The 20,554-nt window shown below is 36.9% G+C and overlaps 1 protein-coding gene across 1 annotated transcript in view; it reads left to right on the top strand.

The window, feature by feature from the left end:
• Nucleotides 1–20,554, top strand: part of MCC (MCC regulator of WNT signaling pathway) — a 405,468-nt gene that overhangs the window by 57,510 nt on the left and 327,404 nt on the right. Inside the window, exon 2 of the mRNA XM_063087360.1 lies at nucleotides 12,160–12,407. Coding sequence (XP_062943430.1) covers nucleotides 12,160–12,407 — 248 coding nt within the window. The remainder of the gene's footprint in view (nucleotides 1–12,159; nucleotides 12,408–20,554) is intronic.

Below are 20,554 nucleotides of genomic sequence, written 5' to 3'. Positions count from 1 at the left end.
CTGGCATTGTTGCCATTTGGTACCGTTCCTTCCCACATTGGTCTTTAATCTAAGGAATAAGGAATTGTCTTAGGTATGTTCATGACATCCAGAACAGTGCTACTCAAAGAGTGGTCCACAGACCAGAGCATTGCTTGCCCCTCTGCAACAAGGTAAGTATAAGAACTGAAAGTATGTGTTTAAAAACTTGTATTTCAATTTGACAGCTTTAAATCTAATATTAAAAATGTATCTTTTATTTTCTATTCCTTTTTAAAATCTATTGTTCTAACTCATTTTATTTTATTTTGCAAAATATCAATTCATCATAGATTAGATTTTTTTTTTAATAATCTAGAAAATTCCTCAAATTTCAGGGACTCTAGCTTGTAAGGAAGATACATTGCTATAAAAGGCATTATCTTGGCTTGTTTCCATAGTATGACAAGTGTGATATCCCCATGTAATACTTGAGGAAATGAGACACAGTGACAAAATTTCTTGCCTGAGGCTGCTGCATATACTGGGATTAAATCTTCCTCTTCTCATTTCTGTGATCAGATAACGAGGCCCCATCTGCTTTTCGTGTCATGATATTTTAATTAGAATCTGAGACAGTGAGTAGAATGAGAAAATTATGCATGAAAAGAACATTGCATTTTTTCCCCTTCAAAGAAAAGTGTAAGTAGATTTTCCCCCCGTATTATTTTTGCTTTAATGCCATTTTCTAAAACTAAAGTACTTAAAAGATATTTAGGAGAGCGTTAGGACTTTGTACTCAGAAAAAATCCTGTGTGCTGAATGTTTTTTAAAGTTTTTAAATGCTAGTGGAGATTATATAAACAATAAATTCTGGGGAAATTTGCAAGTGTCACAGTGTCAGCCTTGGGGAGAAGTTTGAGTTTGTGTCTAGGCCAAGGTAAGACCCATAATAAAACCAAAACAAACATCGGGGAACATCTGTTCTGAGTGTGAATGCAGCAGTCCGAACTGTATGAGCAGAGTTGAGGGAAGTTAGGAGGTGGTACATATAGGTCCAAGTGACTTAGTGGCTAAACAGAATGAGAGCAAGGAACAGAGGATTGAAAAGAGTCGGGGGGCGAGCACAGACCGCCTTGAGGCTCCTGGTGGCAGGCTCTGTTAAGTGGGCCAGGGATCCAGTACACATTTGAAGCCTAACATAAAAAAAAATCTTAACTTTGTTAACTCAACTGAATAGCACTTAATGAAAAATTTTGCTTTGTCACCTATTACCATGGTTAGCTACTCCTCCAATGGAAAAAAAATAAACATAATTAAAAGTTTATCATTCACAGTGGGTTGTGAGTCTGTTATATGTTAAATACATGTTGTAATATGAATCTTCTTGCCCTAATGAAAGTATTTGGGTGCAATTGTCTTTTTATAATAATGGTGTTATTTATGTAATTTTTCCATAAAAGTATGACCTAAAATAATGTAAAGGGATAACCATTTTGGAAGTGTTATTAAAATAACACTTAGAAATAAATTTTTTGAAAGTGGTACACTTCTCAAATTCTTTTATCACCCGAAAACATATCTATTGCGCCTTTTCCAAGTATCCTCTCTTTCTATATCTTTCAGAGGTGACTTTCATAGCTTTTGGATTTGGGGTCAATTGCTTAGCCTTAGTGGGATTTTTGGAGGGACATTGATATATTAAGAACCACTTATCCACTTTCCATACTTACCACTATTGTTAGTGTATTCAATTAATGAGGATTTACTAAGTGCTCCCTACAAGGTTCTGTGTCTGTCATTGAGATTACTAGAAAGGTGCCTTTGTTCATTCATTCACCCACCACCCTGTTTTAAGTACCTGCTGTGTACCAAGTATAGCACCAGGAACTCAGGACACGTTTCCTTTTACAAGGCACTGATAGACCCTGTAAAATGGAGATAATGACTAAGTTATTGTGAGGACTAAATGAAACAATATATCTAAAACACCTAGCACAGCCTCTAAAACATAAGTGCTCTGAATGAGCATTTTTCCCAAGGAATGGCAGAGACTGCTTTTGAGAAGTTTCTACAAATCATTTTGAAGAGAGGCTGAGTCTTGCTTAATGTACAATATTAACTTACTGATTTAAAGAAGTAATCCAAGGGGGAAACACATTAAAATATTTTCTTCCACAGGAGCATCAATAGGAAATGTCAAATTAAGAGATTGCCAAAAGAATGAAGAATAAGAGTATTAGGAAACAGTCACGTGTAAAAGAATTACAGAATAAAAGAGTTTTTTAAAAATATATACACATAATACTTGTTTGCAAATGCTGTCTTCTTGAATGTTGGCTTTCTGTCACTCTTGACATTTCACCTGGAGAGGGGTAAACTATCATGTCAGTGACTGATCTAAGCTATTCATTATTTCAGTGAACTCTTAGGAAGTTCAGGCTAACATCAGAAGGAATTAATATTGCAATAACTCAAATGTAAGAAGACAAAGCTGGAGCTTCCTCTAGGAAACATAACATATGCCCCCACCTGCCCCCTAAGTTTGATAAATCTTTCAATCAAAGTTTTTTCATAAGTGGATAGTGATTTGGATATGACTAGATTTCCTTAATCAAAAAGTGGATTTTTTTTATATGCCCTATGCATAGGAGTGAATCCAAAATTGGAAAGTTAGCTGTGAAGAAAACTAACAGATTTATGACATAATGGCTTTTCTATATTCTGGGAAAAAATGCCTCCAGTTTTATAATTCCTTTGTTACCTAAAATAGTAACTGACATTTTAAACAATTTTGTTGCTTGACTGATACATTTGCTTGAAGCTATTTGAAGATATTGTGCTCTATTTTATTTTCCCACTGCTAGCCAGTAGAACTTCTGTGATGATCAAAATGTTCTATACCTGTGCTGTCCAATGTAGTTATTGAGCATTTGAAATGTGGCTATTGAGCTAGTGCAACTGAGGAAGTGAATTTTTAATTGTACTTAATTTTAATCAGTTTAAATGTAAATTTAAATAGCCATCTGAGACTAGTGGCTACCATGTTGAACAGTGCAGTCTAAGACTCCAAATATTAATTCACAAGAGTTAAAATAGGTTTCGAAATAAATTGAAATAGGTTTCGAAACAGACAATATTGAGGAAGTTGGTAAGTGGAAATTTAATTTAATTTAATTTGCAAAAAGCTTATATGTCAATATTCCATTACGTTTGAAGTTTCAAAAAGTTTTATAATATAAATTAGATGACTTAAAGTGTTCTTCCTCTCAATCTTGACTTTTTGTTTTGTCTTTTCTATTTTTCTGTATTTTTTCCAAGTTGATAACCACAACCAAAAGCATTTTTTTCAGGTATAAGAATTAGACCAATAGTTTCATCATTTCTAGCAGTATGTTTTACGAGACAGAGAGAGGGAAACAGAGAGAGAATGAAAGCATAGGCTCAATTTTGAGCCAATCTCAGACATTAATTACTTTGGTAGACTTGTCAAGTCCTTTTTTTTTGACTGGTGAGGGATCACAACCCTCGGCACAGTGTGGTCCGCACCGCGCTCATATAGGATCCAGCGCTACCAGTGCCTCACTCTCCCGAGTGAGCCCAACGGGCCGGCCCAAGTCCTTTAAGACCATAGTGGAAACGGTCAAGATGATTTCAGTTGATTCCTTAGGATGCATGTCATTTTGTTTGTTTGTTTAGGTAATGCTACCAATTAATTTTCCTTTTCCTTCATGGCTTTCATTTTCTATTTGCAGACTACAGCTGACCTTATTTATGAAGAGTGAATTTTTAAAAGGAGCTTAGGTACAATTATCCATAGCAGTGACTCTTTGCTTTCACTTTTTGACCAAAACACCATTTTAAATCATAGAACATAATGTTCATGCCTCTAAAGAAGTTGTCTGTTGATTAACTGAAGCCTATATTTGCCAGCTCGCCGCCTTCTTGTGTAAAATTTCAACTAATTAGAATATTTGGAATCAAGGGCTTCTGATTGATCAAAAGCAAACAAAGAAATTACTCATACATTCATCATTTATTTACAGATCATCTGTTATACTCCAGGTACCATTCTTGGTATTTGGAATACAACAGTGAACAAAGTAGACAAAATTCTTCATCCTCATGGAGCTTAAGTTCTAGAGGAATTGTTTCTACTTCTGTTGAGGATTTTTGCAAAATATCTATTTCATTTTATTTTGCAAGTACATACATTACTGCAATTAGTGTGTTTATTGGTTGGTTGGCTGGTTTTTGATCACTGAGATTCTTAATTTGCCTCAAAGCCCTCATTTCTTAGGTCTATTGGTATAGAACAGAAGGTCTTCTCTGAAACACTTCAGAAGCCTTTTACTGAACACATGCTGATGCTGTCACCTTTCCCCCATTCTGATTTCATTTGTCAGCCATGGGGAATGAGCATCAATGTGTTTTATTAGTATGTTTTAATCACCTCAGGTGATTATGATGTGAGTTGAGTATAGAAAGTTTAAATTACTAGCTTAAAGAGTATGGAGCCCAGTATACACACTAGAGGATATTTAAAAACCTAATGATATCAGGCCTGGGCTGTTAGCTCAGCTGGTTAGGGCACTGTGTTGCAACACCAAGGTCAAGGGTTGGGATCCCCATACAGACCAGCCACCAAAAGAAAAACAAACAACCTAATGATGTCAACTCATTTTGTTTTAATTTGTGATTACAAGTTGGGGTGTGCAATAAGTAAAGGAGAAATGAAATTAAAGTTTCTTATTGTTTAAGTTCTCTCCCCACCTCTTGTTACTTCAAGTCTAACATTTTATTTACTCACTCATTCACTTCCTTATTATGTATTTATTTAGCACCTACCATATACCTAGTTTGAGAGATTCAAAGATGAACAAAGAATGAACCCTGTCCTTTAGGAATTTATAGTCTAGTACCAGTTTGTAAACTCTTTCTGTTAAGGGTCATATAGTAAATATTTTTGGTTTTGTGGGCTATATGGTCTCTCATAACTACTCAGCTGTACTGCTTTAGCAAGAAAGTAGCCATAGACAAGGCATAGATGAATGCGCATGCTGTGTTCCAAAACACTAGATTTACAAAAACTAGCAGGGATCTGGATTTGACTGCATGCCTTAGGTGCCAACCTGTGGTCTAGTAGAAGAGAGAGAAAATAAATCAATAATTACTGTAGGGTGGGGTAAGTGACCGAAGCTAGCACAAGTGCCTTGCTAAGGTAAAGAAAGGGTAGAATTAGACTGGAGTTATGTGAGATACTTAGGGAAGATTTCTGAAGGCAATGCTGTTTGAGTGTGTTATGAAGCATGGGTTGGAGTTTGGTGAAAGGAAAAGAGAAGAATGTTCTAAGCAGAGGGACAAACGTGCAAAGCATGAGCATGTAAAACTACAATGCCTCTTGTGGAAACTAAAAGAAATTCAGTGGGACTAGAATGAAGGTTGCCTGCTTCATTCAGCAGGAAGGGGAAGCTAGAGATGTAGGGCAGCTGCATTCTGATGGGCCTTGACCATGAAGCAAGAAACTTGGGTGTGAAGCTAAAAGTCTTGGGGGGAGCAGGTAAAGGATTTAAAGCAGATAGAATCTGTTGGGGCCACTTGGAAAGAGGGAGACCCATTAGTAGATCATTGTGATAAACCAGGTTGAAAGTGACGAGAGTGGTAAGGATAATCAGGATGGAACAAGAAAAGCTCTAGTTCTTAGTAAGTGATTGGATGTGGGGACAACTGACAAGGAAACATGCTAGATGACTTCTAGATTTCTAGCATGGGTGACTGGATGGTGTAATAGATGTAAAGACAGGAGGAGTAAATTCAGGGAGGGGTACAAGATGATGAATTCAATGTAGGACTTTGAGTTCAAGATAAACACATGGCACGACCCAGTAGAAAATGAATTACTACTTAACTGAAAGGGAACATTTGGGATTCAACCATACACATACAGGTGTGTGTTAAAGTCCCCTTGTACCTTTCCCCAATCCTCTTCCCCTCCCTTTATCACCACTTTACAGTTGATATTTATGTTTCCTTACCTTGTTTTTATTACCTAAGTGTAAATCCATATACAATTTATAGTGTTTCTTTGTATATTATTAAACTTTTGATAAATGCTGTCATATTGTTCATGTAATTCTTCAACTTTATGTTTTTGCTTACTACTGTTTTTGAGATTAATGATGATACATTATAGATGTATTTTTTTCAAAAACTCTCTTCCATCATATTTCATTACCTGATGCCACCTTGATCTATATATGTATATTCTCTGTTGATAGACATCTGGACTAGTTACTTAACACCTCTGTTCTCAATTTTCTTACTTGTAAATAATAGTACCAACCCCATAGGATGGTTGTGAGGATTAAATTAATGGACATATATGAATATAAAGCACTAGATCAGGCCCTGGCATACAATAAACATTCAATATATGTTAGCTGTTATTATCATATGACTACTTAATATCATTATTAAGCTGTTTCCAGTTCTTTGCTATTACAGGTACCATACATGTCTCCTCTGTCTATACATAAGTTTCTTGAGCACATGGAACAAAAAGTCAGGTTTCTTGTTGAAGGGTGTACTTGACTTTTTTTAGATGTTGCTAAAGTCTTCTATACAGAATGGTAGCAGTTTTTCTTTCACCAACACCCTATGAAAGTTTCTGCTTCCTTGGTATTTCAGCACTAGGTATTTTAAGACTAACATTTTTGGCAATCTTATAGAAATGGTAACCGATTTTGTTTTAATTTGCATTTTCCTTGTGTGTAGTGAGGTTGAGAATCTTTTCATGTTATTGGCCATTCAGATTTTCTGTTCTGTTAACGTTCACATTGTTTGCCCATTTTTCTATTGGGTTGTTATCTTTTCTTTATTGCATTGTAGGAATCCTTATATATCTAAATACTGGTCTTTTGTCTGTCATGTCTCAGATTACAATAATGACCTCTTTGTGTTTTTTTATTTGAAAACATTTTTATCAAAGCAATTCATGCACCTGATAAAAAACAAAATGAAATAATACAGAAGAGTTGGTGACAAAGCTCAATTCTGCCCACTCCACAAAGGGAGTGCTTTTTACCATTGGTGCTACTAGTTCTCCTGATCATATCTGTCATAACACTAAATAACATACTTATACCTCTGTATCTGGATTTACCAGCTTTGAACAATATCTCTTTATTCTATTTTGTGAAAAGGAAGGATAACCCCACTGTCTTCAGCCCCACTCTTATTCTCACTATTCATCATACTGGCTGACTCTAAACCCAGAACCTTTAGCATTTAGCTACTGCCTCAGCAGCTCCCCTGCCTATTTACTTGTTTTGTACTTCACTTTAGTTGTCATACTAAGAAGCAATGAAAGGCAAATGTGTTGCTCCATCCAAGAGCTGTACTGAGAAATTACCAGCTGTAGCCCAGAAAACTGTTTTTTGTATAACCTGTTTACTTATGATTTTTCACACTTTGAATATTTGTGGAACTGAAGTTAGGGTCTTCTAAAACACATTTTTGTGTGACTTAAACAGAACTAAATATTAGCTGACTTAGCCAGTTTCTCTGCTATAAACTGGAGTCTGTTCCTTTCTCATGTCGTGCTGATATCCTCTGAAGATAAGACATATGTATGAATATGAGTAAGTATGAAACACCTTTTAGAGGACTTGTAGCAATGATGATTTAGAGGAAAAAATTTCACCAAAACTTTGTGAAATTTATCAAAATATTCACTGTGGTTATTGCTGGATAGAGATTTCATGTAATTTGTATTTTCTTTTTGATTGCCTACATTTTCTATAGTGAATGTGTATTTTCTGAAATAATATACAAAAGTTTTTTGGCTTTCTTTTTTTAAAGGCAGGTGCTTTATGTGATGATATTATAAGTATGCAAATAGTTCTTCACTGTACTACCTCAGTTTAGGACAATTCCAACATAGTATCTCTTCCTCTGGGAAACTTTTCTTGCCTAGGACAAAGATACTGCCATACTGCTCTGTCATTAAGGCTACAGGGTTCTTAGTTTTTCTCTGGGGTCCATTGGTCATTCATGCTTACTGAGCATCACATATGCTGCATTTTGTGGGAAAATATAGACAGAGGTATATGTGGGAAAACATCAAATGAAGTGGGGACTTCCTTCTAAAGTGTGATCATTTTTAACTTCTGAGAGTTTGTGAATCAGTCCATCAGAACAAATGTGATAGAAGTCTGCTGTGTACAAGGTGATTCGCTGGGTGCTGCACATATCTTAAAGGAGGTTGATGAAGGACCAGAACTGGCTTCCAAGGAGCTTATAGTCAGATCGGGAAGATAAGGCTTGAATATGTGAAAACAATTTTTTTAAAAAGAGAAATGAAAGTTTAGTACAATCCACATCCACAAGTTATCACAAAACTATACCTAATCACTGAATGAATGGTGAAGGTTCTAAATGTTATGAAAAGGAAGAGACCACTGTGTGCTTCACTGGGCTACCGGGACTGCATGGAGTTGGGAGGATTTGAGCTGAAAGTAGAAGGTATTAGGTGTCTTGAAGCCTATGTGTTCAGAGTCCTAGAATATTATTTCTGCCACATTCCGTTGGTCAAAGCAAGTCTCAGGGCCAGCCTGGATTCAAGGGCAGGAAAATAGCTCCACCTATTGATGAGAGAAATGTCAAAGATACATTGAAAAGGGGCATGGTTACAGGGGGCTGTAATTCACTGAGGGCCATTTTTAATAACCTATCACAGTGGCTTATAGATAAACCCTGTGAATCAAGTTCTCTCGATTTTGCTCTTGATATGAAGGAGAGCTTTTGGAATTTTTTTTCTCTCCTGTAACTTTGTTTTCTCATCATGTTGATAATAAAAAGCAACTTAGTGTTTTCAGCTGTATTTAACGTAGAAAGAAAACACATAAACAAGTGAATATAATCTTTCTGGTTTAATATAAAAGTATTGTTAGTTCATGACCTTTGATAAACAAGCTGCTCGTATGAGTACTGTCCCTAATTGTGTTCTCATGCCAAAATTTAGGTATTACTGACATCCAAGATGCTCGATAATAGAATAGAAAGAACAGAGCTTCAGAATCAGACTTAAATTTGGATTAGATTCCTGGCTTTGCCACATTTTGTCTCTGTGATTCTTTCAGCCTTCATATCTTAATCTATACAGTGGGGATAATAGTTCCCCTGCAGGGTTGTTAGTTGTTATTGTTAGTTTTATATCTCTATACTGAAAGAATTTAGTTTTAATTTAGTCTTTAAAAACTAGCACTTGTATTTAAACATTACAGTCTGACTTAATTTAGTAGAGTGCAATATATTCTGGTTTTGATCTTTTACGTCAGCCTCTCAATGGCCCACACTTTTAAAGTGAAAATTCAATATTACACATTCTACTCTGAATTGGCATTTCTAGGACACAAATCCTTTCTTTCAGCTGCTTTTTGTAGACAGGAGCTTCTGAAGCCTGGACAGAGCTGAGTTTCTCATCAGGGTACCCGGTGTACATAAGTGGGCCACAGGTGGCGAGGAAGGGTGGGCCTCTGTGGACAGAGTGTTCCACTTAGTGAGGCACTCAGTTCAGTTCAATACGCTTTTTTTTTCCCCTGAGCAGTTTGTGCTTCATTACTAAAGCCTTAATCATGAAACTGGGGCATTGTGAAAGATCTGTGATCAATAATTATAATCATAATAACAGCTACTATTTACTGAGTACTTAATATGTACCGGGAGATATGTTAAGTGCATTACATCCGTTATCTCACAAAACAAACCTATGAGATAGGTACTATTATTATTCCCACTTTTAAGACCTAAAATTACATATCAAGTTGTGAAAGTAGTGTAATACATTGCAGAAAGTTAGAATGAAAACACCGTATTGTTACCATTTAGAGAATATTAATGTTAACATCAAATTATCTGAACTTCTGGGATTTAGAAATCCTCTTTATTTCTCACCAAGACTAATTTTTCAGACTATTGTCTAAAATTCTAAAAAAGAAATTCTTATTTTAGAAGTATAATCTGAACCCTGGACCCAGAGAAAAATCTGGTCCCTTTCTTTCGTTTGCATTTCTGCTTTAGCAATCCTAATAATCCCTAACTCTTGAATGAATCCAGCTAAATATCAGGCAGGTTGTATGCAAGGAAGGGCAAAAAAGAGAAGCATATGAAAGCATTTGAAACAAACAAATAAACAAACATTATTCCAGTGTATCAATCAGCTATTGCTGGGGGGAAAAATCACAAAATCTCAGCCTAACAATTAGCTTTAATTGTCATAAACAATAAGAACTTATTCTTGATCACACATTTTGGAATCAGCTGGAATGGCTCTTCTTAGACTATGAATCTGCAGCTCAGCTGGGGTAGCTTATTTTGGGGCCCAGGCCAAAGGGAACAAACCCAACTATATAAACAAACATCCATTAATATTCCAGGGGCTAAAGCAAGTTAGATGTTAAGCCTGAAGTTAAGGGATGGGGAAGGACACATCTACCATGAGTGTCCTTGGCCCTGAGGCCAAGACAAGGGTTTAGATGTATACCACTACGACAGGGGGAAGAAAAAGTTAGGACTAAATTTAAATTTACCCACTTCCATGAATATATTTATTTATTCATCCACCTATCCGTCTATCTTACAAATGTGTGTGTGTGTACACAGAGAGGCATATATATAATATGCATAGGCACACAGACACATACATACACACAAGAAAAAATAAAATGTGGCTATGTGTAAAAATTCTTCATGAAACATGAAAATGGGATAGCTTGTGAAAGCAGGGTGATCACCTAAAAAGGCTAGTGTCATAAATTAAGAAGGTCTTGGAGACTGTTTATGCTTATTGAAAAACAAAATGAAGAGTATGTATGAAAGCATTTCAGGCCAATAGAAATTTGATAATAGGACACTGGAAACTTGGGGAATGGGATGGGGACAGAGGGATGAGAATTAGGGGTGAAGTGGAATGAATGAGAAGATATCACAATTATGTGAGCCTAGGGAATTTGGAGAGATCGTAGTAGCATTAACCAGGAGATGGAATTTCTAAAGGGTGACTAGAAGAGAAGAGTTGGTCTTACTTTTTCATGGTTAGTCCTCAGCTATCAGCAAAGATCAAATTGGGCATGTTCTCAAGATGATTGAACTTTGGAGGTATGTTGAGACAGGAGCACAAATTAGTTTTGTTTTTGATTGTGGACTAAATTCTAGTGTCTCTTTCAGCTCTTAAATTCTGTAATCCTATGACCTTTATTGAGACTTATAGTTGGAGGAATATGAACAAAATGTTTCCCAAAGGAATTTAGGTAGAGAGAAAAGAGCAAGGCTTCTATGTCAGGGTTCAAACTGATGTCCTCCAGATAAATTTTCTTGGCCAGCATAATGTTGTTTTTCTTGATATTCCTTTTTTTTATTGTTTTCCTTTTTCTTTTTTTAATTTGAATCCCTATAGGCTAGATACACTTCTTTAGTCCAGACAAAGAAACACCAAACCCCGTTGTCTTAGATCTACCCACTGTACACATTCACATTAATTACATCTAGTCCCAGAAGACGCTTGGGATTTTGATCCCTGCTGTAAGTCTTAGGGCTTACTAAATGCTGATGGGAAGGTAGAAAATACACAAAGAAAATCAGGAAAAACCAGAGGTCGTTAAGCACTAAATCGTGGAAGTCAAGATTAAATTACATTTTAAAGAAGTAGTAAAATTGGCTGATTGGTCCAGAAAGCTGAAAATCAAGCTTGTTAAAACTTTTGTTGTCCTTTTACAACTTGACTAGATTTTGAACTCTGCCAAGAGTAGAAACAATGTCTTTTCTATGTTCTGAAACTTTATCTTACAATGAGATTACAGTGCTATATTCTCCAGGTGTAAAGAAAGAACTTTCCACTCTTCAATTTCAAAAAAAAAAAGGAAAGGGAGAGAAGGGAGTGGAGACAGGAAGAAAAAGAGAACAAAGGATTAAAAGTTACCTCCTCTTTGCAAGTAATAATAGAGTTTTTGTCTAGAATAAACAGATGAAACAGAAGTTTTTGGTAGTCTTACCACTATTGTAGAAGCAATGAGAAAGATGAAAGTAGGTCTACTATGTATGGTTATATTTAGGAAATACCCCCTTTTTTTTCCCCGTTAACCACTGTTTCTATATCAAATATCTCTCCTAACATGTTTTTTTTCTGTTCAACCCTTTCTTTAGAAATGACTTGTTGATGGTCTGTCGCCAATTGAATATGGAAGAATCTGTGGCTGAGATCATGAGCCAATTGGGCGCAGATGAAAATGGGAAGATTTCCTTTCAGGATTTTACAAGGTGCCGCATGCAGCTCGTTCGAGAAATTAGGAAGGAGGAAGTAGACCTTTCTGTGAAGTCAGACAACTCCTGTAAAAAGAAGAAGCTGAGGGATAGAATTGCTTCCTGGCCCACAAGCAGTGACAACAGTTTGGGTAGGTACAACCAGGTGGCAGTTTAATAGTGCTCTGCTAGCCCTGCCTCCTGATCTCTGTAAATGAAGAGTGGCCTCCCAGCTCACGGCCAGCTTGCTCCGGGGCTGCCTGGCTGAGTGCTTGTTATTTCCCCTATTTCCTGATGGCTTCACACTTCCTGGCTTCTGGCTTTCTTTATTTTGGTTCTTCCATCCTCCAAGCATAATAATGCATTCAAATAGCTACTAGAGAGGAAAGGCAAATGGATAAAAAAGGTGGTAGCTGCATCAGCAGGCCTTAGAAGCTATTTGGAGATTTCTCCAAAGCTTAGTGAAGAGGTGTTTAAAGGTACTTCTTTTTTTACTTAATGTTAAAATTTTTTTCTATAAAGATAGTTTTGCTGTTCGCAAGGATTACTGTTTGTTACTGGTGTAAGATAAACAGTTGGAAAGAAAGTTTTTAATGTTGATAGTTATTCAAAGTAGGTGACAGGAACATGGGGTTTCTTGTACATATTTTTGAGTAGTCACCTATACATATTTTTTAATATGTTTGAAACTTTACATAATAAAAAGTTAAAAAGAAAAGAGGCATCTTAAAGTGTAGCCTGAACAATGGGATGGAAGAAAGTATCTGAATTTTCTACCTCTATTTCAAGGATTTTTTTTTTCCTTGAAAATGTTTCCTAGATCTCTTTTTCTGTTTCTTTCTCTGCTAGGTAGATCTAGTGGCAAGGAGTAAAGCTCCATGTTAATTGTCCTTCATTTGTTTTGTATTTGCTAATTACCATGCATAATTACGTAGTGCCCCATAACACACACACACACACACACACACCCCCGAACAATGCCCATGCATAATTACGTAGTGCCCCATAACACACACACACACACACACACACACACACACACACACACACACACCCGAACAATGCCCATGCATAATTACGTAGTGCCCCATAACACACACACACACACACACACACACACACACACACACACACACACACACACACACACACACACACACACACACACACACACACACACACAAACAATGCCCCTGGCAGTGGAATCATTTGGAGCAATTTTTGTTGAGTAATTGAAACAATAGAAATGTCTACATATACCCTATGCCTTACTACCTTAATGAATTCCACTTTAGCTGCAAATCAGATTCTGGTAATGCATGTGCTCTCGGCATAATATGTAGAAATATTTAATTTTGAAATAATATTTTTCTGAGTATTAAAGTAATATATGCTCATTATAGAAAAATAAGGGGAAAAAAGGCAAGCAGAAGAAAATGAAAATCACCCTTAATCCCTCACCACCCGGAAATAATATCTACTGCTTAAATTTTGTATGTTTACTTCTGAGGTGTCTCCCTCCCTCCCCTCCTCCCCTCCTCCCTGTTGTATGGTTGCGTGTGTGTGTGTGTGTGTGTGATTTTTTTTGTTTTTTAGTAATCTCTTCACATACTTTCTATATAGTTTTGTATCTTGCAGTTTTTCCTTTGCATTTTCTTCATGCTTTTAAATAGTACTTAAAAGCATGATTTGTAATGTTTGCATAACAAAATGGATACCCAGTAAATATTTATTACATGAAGGAATAAGTGGAATTCTTTTTGCTATACTGTGTTTTCTAATTTTTCTGCCAAGGACATTGTTTTCTTATGTAAATACATAAGCGCACACACATACATATTCGAAGGGTTTAGTGAACTGTGGAACATCCCAACAAGTGAATACCATATAGTAATTAAAATATTGTATAAATGTATATTAAATGTGAATATAGAAATAATACTTTGGAAAAAAAACAACCTGTTTAACTGTCAAAAAATGTTTTAATGTATAGTAAATGTTTATAAATGTTTAAAAGGATCAAGTTTGGAAGAATTGCTGCCCACCTCTAATTGGTTTGCCCATCTGGTTTGCCCCACCCAAAGAAAGGGTTGACAAACAATTCCCTTTCATCCTTTTAAATAACCTTATAGCCTCGGGAAAAGAAAAGGTAAATGAGAGGAGGTGAATCATAAAACACGTTGTGAACTGAGGAAGAGCCAGCGGCTATGAAACCTCTTACCAGTTTATCCTGGTAGCTAAGGCTTCAGTGTCAAATTGAGTGTGAATCCGGGTTCTGCCACTTGCCACCTGCATGACATTAGACAAGTTACTTAACCTGTTTGTGTCTCAGTTTCCTCAAGTATAAAATGGGGCAATTACTATTACTGGAGGAACAAAGGAACTAATATATATGTAAAGCACATTAAGCAATGCCTGGCACATAATAAGCACTAAATAAGTTTTAAGCTAATATTGTTATTATTACTACCACCCAGTTTTAAGTCCTGGAGATTGTCACAGTTCAACTCACGTGTTGGAAAACAACCTCCTGTTCAGTCTAATGTAAGTCAAATACATTTAAAAATTGACATTAATTAAACCAAGATTTATGTGTTCAATTAGTCCCTCTCTTTTCTATATCATTAGTCTTTCCTTCTGACTCTATTTAGGTAAACTCCAGTATCTCCCATTTTGGGGTTGGAGGAATCCCTCTCTGGCTCCAGGTCTTTCTAACTACTACTGCCCAGCTTCTCTGCTCCTCTTCACAGCAAAACTTTTTGAAGAGTTTGTCTACACTGAATGCTTACCGGTCTTCACCTCTCATTCCTCCTTCAGCCTACTCTCACCATCTTCAGTCCTCACCACCACGCTGACCCTGCTCTTGTTGCCTCAATGTTGGCCAATCCACTGGTTCCTTTTCTGTCCCCATCTACATCTTCAGCATTTGACCAGGCTGACCACTCCCTAGCAGTTCTTTATTCTCTCTGATTTCTTGACACCACATTCTCCTGGGTTTCTGTCTGCCTACCACTTTAGCTTCCCTTTCCCAGCCTTTTCTTTTTTTTTTTTCTCCTCTTCCCCTATTGCACTTTCCAAATTTTGAGGGACCTTGGGGTTACATTTTCTCCCTCTGTGATTTCATGTGGCCCCATAATTTTAAAATCTATTTTTGGACCAGTGATTCCCAAATATACATATCTAGCCCTGCCCTTTCCCATGAGCTCCAGAATCAAGTAAAATTGACACATATTTCTAGATATCTTATAGTGCTCTCAGCCTTAACACAGTCAAAAGGAACTTTTCATTCCCTTTTCTACCCTTTCTCCTGGCTCACTCCTCTCCCGGCTATCCCCATCTAGGAAACAGTCCCCTCTAGGAAATTTCACTATCCTCCTATTTGCTCAAGCCAGCAAGTCTCATTATCTTTTTTTCCAAGCTCATCCAGAATCTGTCCATTTCCTTTGTTTTCGTGCCATCACCGTTGTACAAATCAACATCATTTCTTGCCTTGCTTACTAAAATTCCTGTAACTGGCCTCCCTTCCTTCCCTTGACTCTCTACATTTCATTCTCTACCCTGCAGGCAGAGTGATCTTCAAAAGATATAAAAACATGCTTAGGTCATCCCCATGTCAAAATGCTCTGTGGCTTCCGTACCACCTTAAAATAAAGTCCAAATTCCTTACCATAGTCTGGCTTGTACCCACCACTCTAAGTTGATCTCATATTGATTCCCCTGACTTTCTACATGTGTTCCAGCCACACTGGTTTTTCTGCTGTTCCTCTAATTTAGCAAATTCAGCCAGCCTCCTAGCTTTTGCCAAAGCTCTTTCCTCTGGCCTAGACCCATATTCTTTGCAACTTTCTCATTTCATAGCTGGCTCTTTCCTGTTATTCAGATTTCAGCTTAAATATTTTCTCTTTAGAGAGTCCTTCCCAAGCTAAAGTCACCTCCTTCTTTCACTCTTTCACATACCTAATAGATCTTAAACATAACCAGCACCACTTTAGACAAGCCCAAGTACAAAATGGCACCGCCCACCTCCTCCTCTCCCCTCTTCCCTTTACGAGAAGGCTCCTGACTTAAACAGAAACCCCTTTTGCTTCCACAAGGATGCAGTTCTCCACCCCGATCCACATTAGCATAATGACCCTCCTTGATGGTATCAGCCAGCCCTTGGCACACTATATAAGCTCTACCACCCCCACACCTGGTGCTGTCCCCCATTTTCAGGGCAGCCCCAGTAGATTCTTTTCCTTTAATAAAGCTTGAACAGTACCCGGCATCTCTGCTCACTTTCTTTCAATGCCCTTATGGCTGCATACCACTTACAGTTATCTGACATTATTTGTACCTATTTGAACATTTATCTATCTCCCCCAGTGCAGTAAAAGTTCCACTAAAGTACTGATGACCTTGGAATAGTGCCTGGAACATGGGAAATGCTCAGTGCTTATTTGTTGAATGAATGAATGAGCAATGCACTGTGTTCATGGTCTTTTAGGGATACGTGGAATTGCAATGCTGAGTTCTAGACACCAAGGAATTGCAATTTAATTGTGGAGACATAAGCACATGACAAATTAAATAGTAATAAGGTTTAAATTAGAGTTAACAGAACCTCAGATGTCATTAAATGGTGCAGAAGATGTGGTCTATAAGGAGAGCTGAGAAATGCAGTCATATGCAGCATACGGATATTTCAGACAGACTGCAACAGGAGCAACAGGCTATATAGAGAGTAGGTGTGTAGTGGGCTATACCATCTAGGTTTGTGTAAGTGCACTCTGTGATGTTTGCACAGCAATAAAATCACCTGATGACACTTTTCTCAGAATGTATTCCCATTGTTAAGCAACACATGACTATGCTGTGAACAGGAGTGTCAGGAAAGGGTCAGGATTTTACCTGTGACTGCAACATGGAGAAAAGTAGAAAGAATGCTGTACTGTTGTGAGAAAATCCTAAGGAAAATTTAGGTTTAACAGTCAAGTGTCAGAAAACCTTTATTGTCAATGCTGACATTTCACAGCACATCCACAGCAGGAAGTAGAATTGGATGAAAAAGAAGGCTTTTCAAAACATTACAGGCTCAAAATTCAAAGAGGAATTTTGATAGATTCATTTTTTCCAAGTGTTTTCCACAGAACAGGGATTTCAAGGGATGGTCATAAATATTATGTGAAGAAAGAATTCCTTTGTCCAATACATTTGAAAACTCTGGATTAAACTAGATTAATAGTTTTCTTTACTGCAAGACATCTCAGACCTTTAATATGCTAATGTTTCTTGTGCATCTCTAGAAGAATAAAATATATAGCATTTCCCAAATTTAATTGACCATAGACTTTTTCTCAAAGTTTCTCTTAGGTCTTGCATTATCTGCTCAAAAATACTTTGGGAAATATGAAGGTACCTGAACAACCATATAATAGATTTTTATATCCATTTTAAGTCATCTTAGATATCATATTTTAAATTTTATATGTATTTCATACATCAGCTATGTAATTTAATAGTTATAGCAATAACAATAGTAAAATGGTTAAAAATTACTAATATTCACTATTGTTATTGCTATAACTATTAAATTACATAGCTGATGTATGAATAAGTACTATTTGTGTTATCTGCTAGAAAGATAGATCCCAGGTTCACCACTGAGTTGCCTTGAGACTTGGGCTAGGTTCTTGATTATTCTGAGTTTCAGTTTTCTTATCTCTTATGATAGAGTAGTAATACATGCATTTTGTAGTAGTTGGAAGGATTTAGTGAGATGTCACACTTAAAACTTCTACACACTGCCTATTCACAGTAGGCTTTCAATAAATAATAGTATTATTATTATACTTATCATCATCTCTAATCCTCACAACTACCTTCCACGTTTAGAACAGAATCCTCCTTACTTAAAGGAGGAAACTGAGGCTCTAGAGCTAGTAAGCGGCAGATAACATTAAGAAGTCACCCATTGAGGGAAATGCTTCCTTCAAGTCCCCTGCAGCTTTAACTTAGAAAGCTTTGTCTTGATGACCAAGATGGAAACTAAAAAGAACACAGCCATCCAGGGGCCATTCCCAGAGACTACAGACACATGGTCCCCAGGGTCTTGAGGTGGGATCCAAGGGCAATTCCTGTTAGATAAAGCCCATCGTTTTGGCAGCAAAGTGACACGTGCATTACACCAAACCAGTTGTGAGGCTTTCTGTATGCTGCCCAATAGAAAACAAATAATTTAGATTCATTAGAATTATCTGTAAATTCATTTTAAAAATTGTGTTTCTCTTTGTGATTAAGAAAGACTCTGGAGTTAAAAAACAAAACAAAACAAAAAACCCTAGCATTAAATATTTACATATTTAGCAACTCCAACAGGGCCTTTATTAAACATGCCCTTCTAAACAGATCATTCTTTACTTCAACCAAGCTGTAAACCTTTTACATGGTTCCCACATACATGTGTCAAATGTGTGAATTATGTGCAAGAGGTAGTGCTTCAGGCCACTGAAGAAGCACTGAAAAGAGCTAACGCAGCCCTGTAAGCTTGCCAAGTGAGCTTGTCACATGTCTGTGCTTTCAAGTTTGGGGGCACTTGTTTTTCTTCCTTTGGTCAGGTCTCAGAGAGCCCAAGAACTTATTTGAATCAAATCCCCATGGTTTTAAAACATTGTTTAAGACAGCAGACATTAAAAACTGCTAATTAGTACAACTAAATTTAATTTATACTAAGATTAGAACACTTTACAATAACCTGTATCTTCAAAGGCTCTTTATTGACTTTTCTTTGAGGTAGATTCCCTCCTGATGTGTCAACCTTTGTTACTGCTCTGATAGTGCCCCGGTGGTCCTTAAGGAACATATAAAGCACTGAAGTTTCACAAAAAAACTAGCAGCAAAAAACAGTCTTCCTTGATAGATACTTGAAGTAAAAAGTTAGATCAAAGAATATACAGTTTAGATAAGAAGGACTCCAAACCCCTCAAGCCAGAGGAAGGAAATTTAAGGAGATACCCTGATTCCTTGGCAGGAAACAAATAAGCAGCTTCCTGAATTTTGGTTTGGTGTCTTGTTTTAGAAAAAATTAAAACCACAATTACTTAATATATGAAAAACACATCCAGACCTGACACATCCCAATTTTTCAGAATAAGTGTTACTCAAATATTGTTGGGGTATTTTCTGTGTATGTAAATATTTTTCTAAACCCTCAAAACAGGTTAAGTGAGACAAGAAGGCATTTTTCAATCCATTTGCATTAGTCCTAATATGTAGGGTTCTGGCTGGTGAATTAAGAAAATCAAAAGTAGTTTGAGTCCTCAGTGGGCTCTGAGTGAGCAATTAGTAATTAACCCAGAGCCTTTTAAATAAAATCACTCATGAAAGTGATTCATTGTTAAAAAATACTGCCCAGCTAGCATAAAACCAGACTGAAGTCACAATAATTTTCAGCCCTAATTGTAGATTTGGGGGAAGTTTTGAGGGTTTTTTGGTTTTTTGAATGTGTATTGTTTTGTTTTACATACTCTAAGCCCTATGGCATAGGGTGATCAATATGTTTATTTAATTTATTCTATTCCTTAATTGGGAGTTAGAATAGGCTTCTAACATCTTTAAGTTAACAGGTACCATTTTACATTCTTTAGTTGCATACTGAGAATGCTGTCAAGCAACTGTCTGTAGATTAACTTTTCTTTAGATTTAGTTTGGGTAGACTCGGTCAGTTGTGTGATTAACTTAGTGCATTTGTATCTCCTTTTATTAATCATTATTTTTCCTGTCCTTGAGCAGTCCCAAATCCTCACTGATTCTTCTGTTCATACTTCTCAGATTGGCACTACCATGGTCCTGATCTCTGTTCTCCTTTGTCCTCTTAATTACTGGAGTTTCCTCCTAGCTGTTCTTTCTGCCTGCAAGCTGCAGATTTCAGTTGATGCTGCCAGACTCCTTTCCATCCAGTGGGCTCATCCCATATCCCAGTTTGTTTCCCAATACCCCCCCCCAACATGGACCTAAGCTTCAGTAATGCCGGCCTTCTCATTGACCCCACACAGAGCTACCCAAGCTATTGCTTGAGTTTTGTTCCTTCTGTACTATATTAGTTAGAGGTTTTGGTGATAAACGGCAAACACTCAAATCTAATACTTTGAAGGAAGAAAGAGAGAAAGAGGGAGAGAGAGAGAATGAGAACGTGACTGTACGGGAGAAATCCAGGCAATCAGGTACAGCATGGGTGGTTCAGATGTCACATCAATCTTCTACTTACCATGTCTCAGCCCTTTCCTTCAGCATTGGCTTTATTCTCAGGTTCCTTGTTGTG

Source organism: Cynocephalus volans, chromosome 2 (genome assembly GCF_027409185.1).
Source record: "Cynocephalus volans isolate mCynVol1 chromosome 2, mCynVol1.pri, whole genome shotgun sequence".
Lineage (NCBI taxonomy): Eukaryota > Metazoa > Chordata > Mammalia > Dermoptera > Cynocephalidae > Cynocephalus > Cynocephalus volans.
The sequence above is the reverse complement of the archived record's forward strand: the minus strand, read 5'-3'. Positions and strand labels throughout refer to the sequence as shown.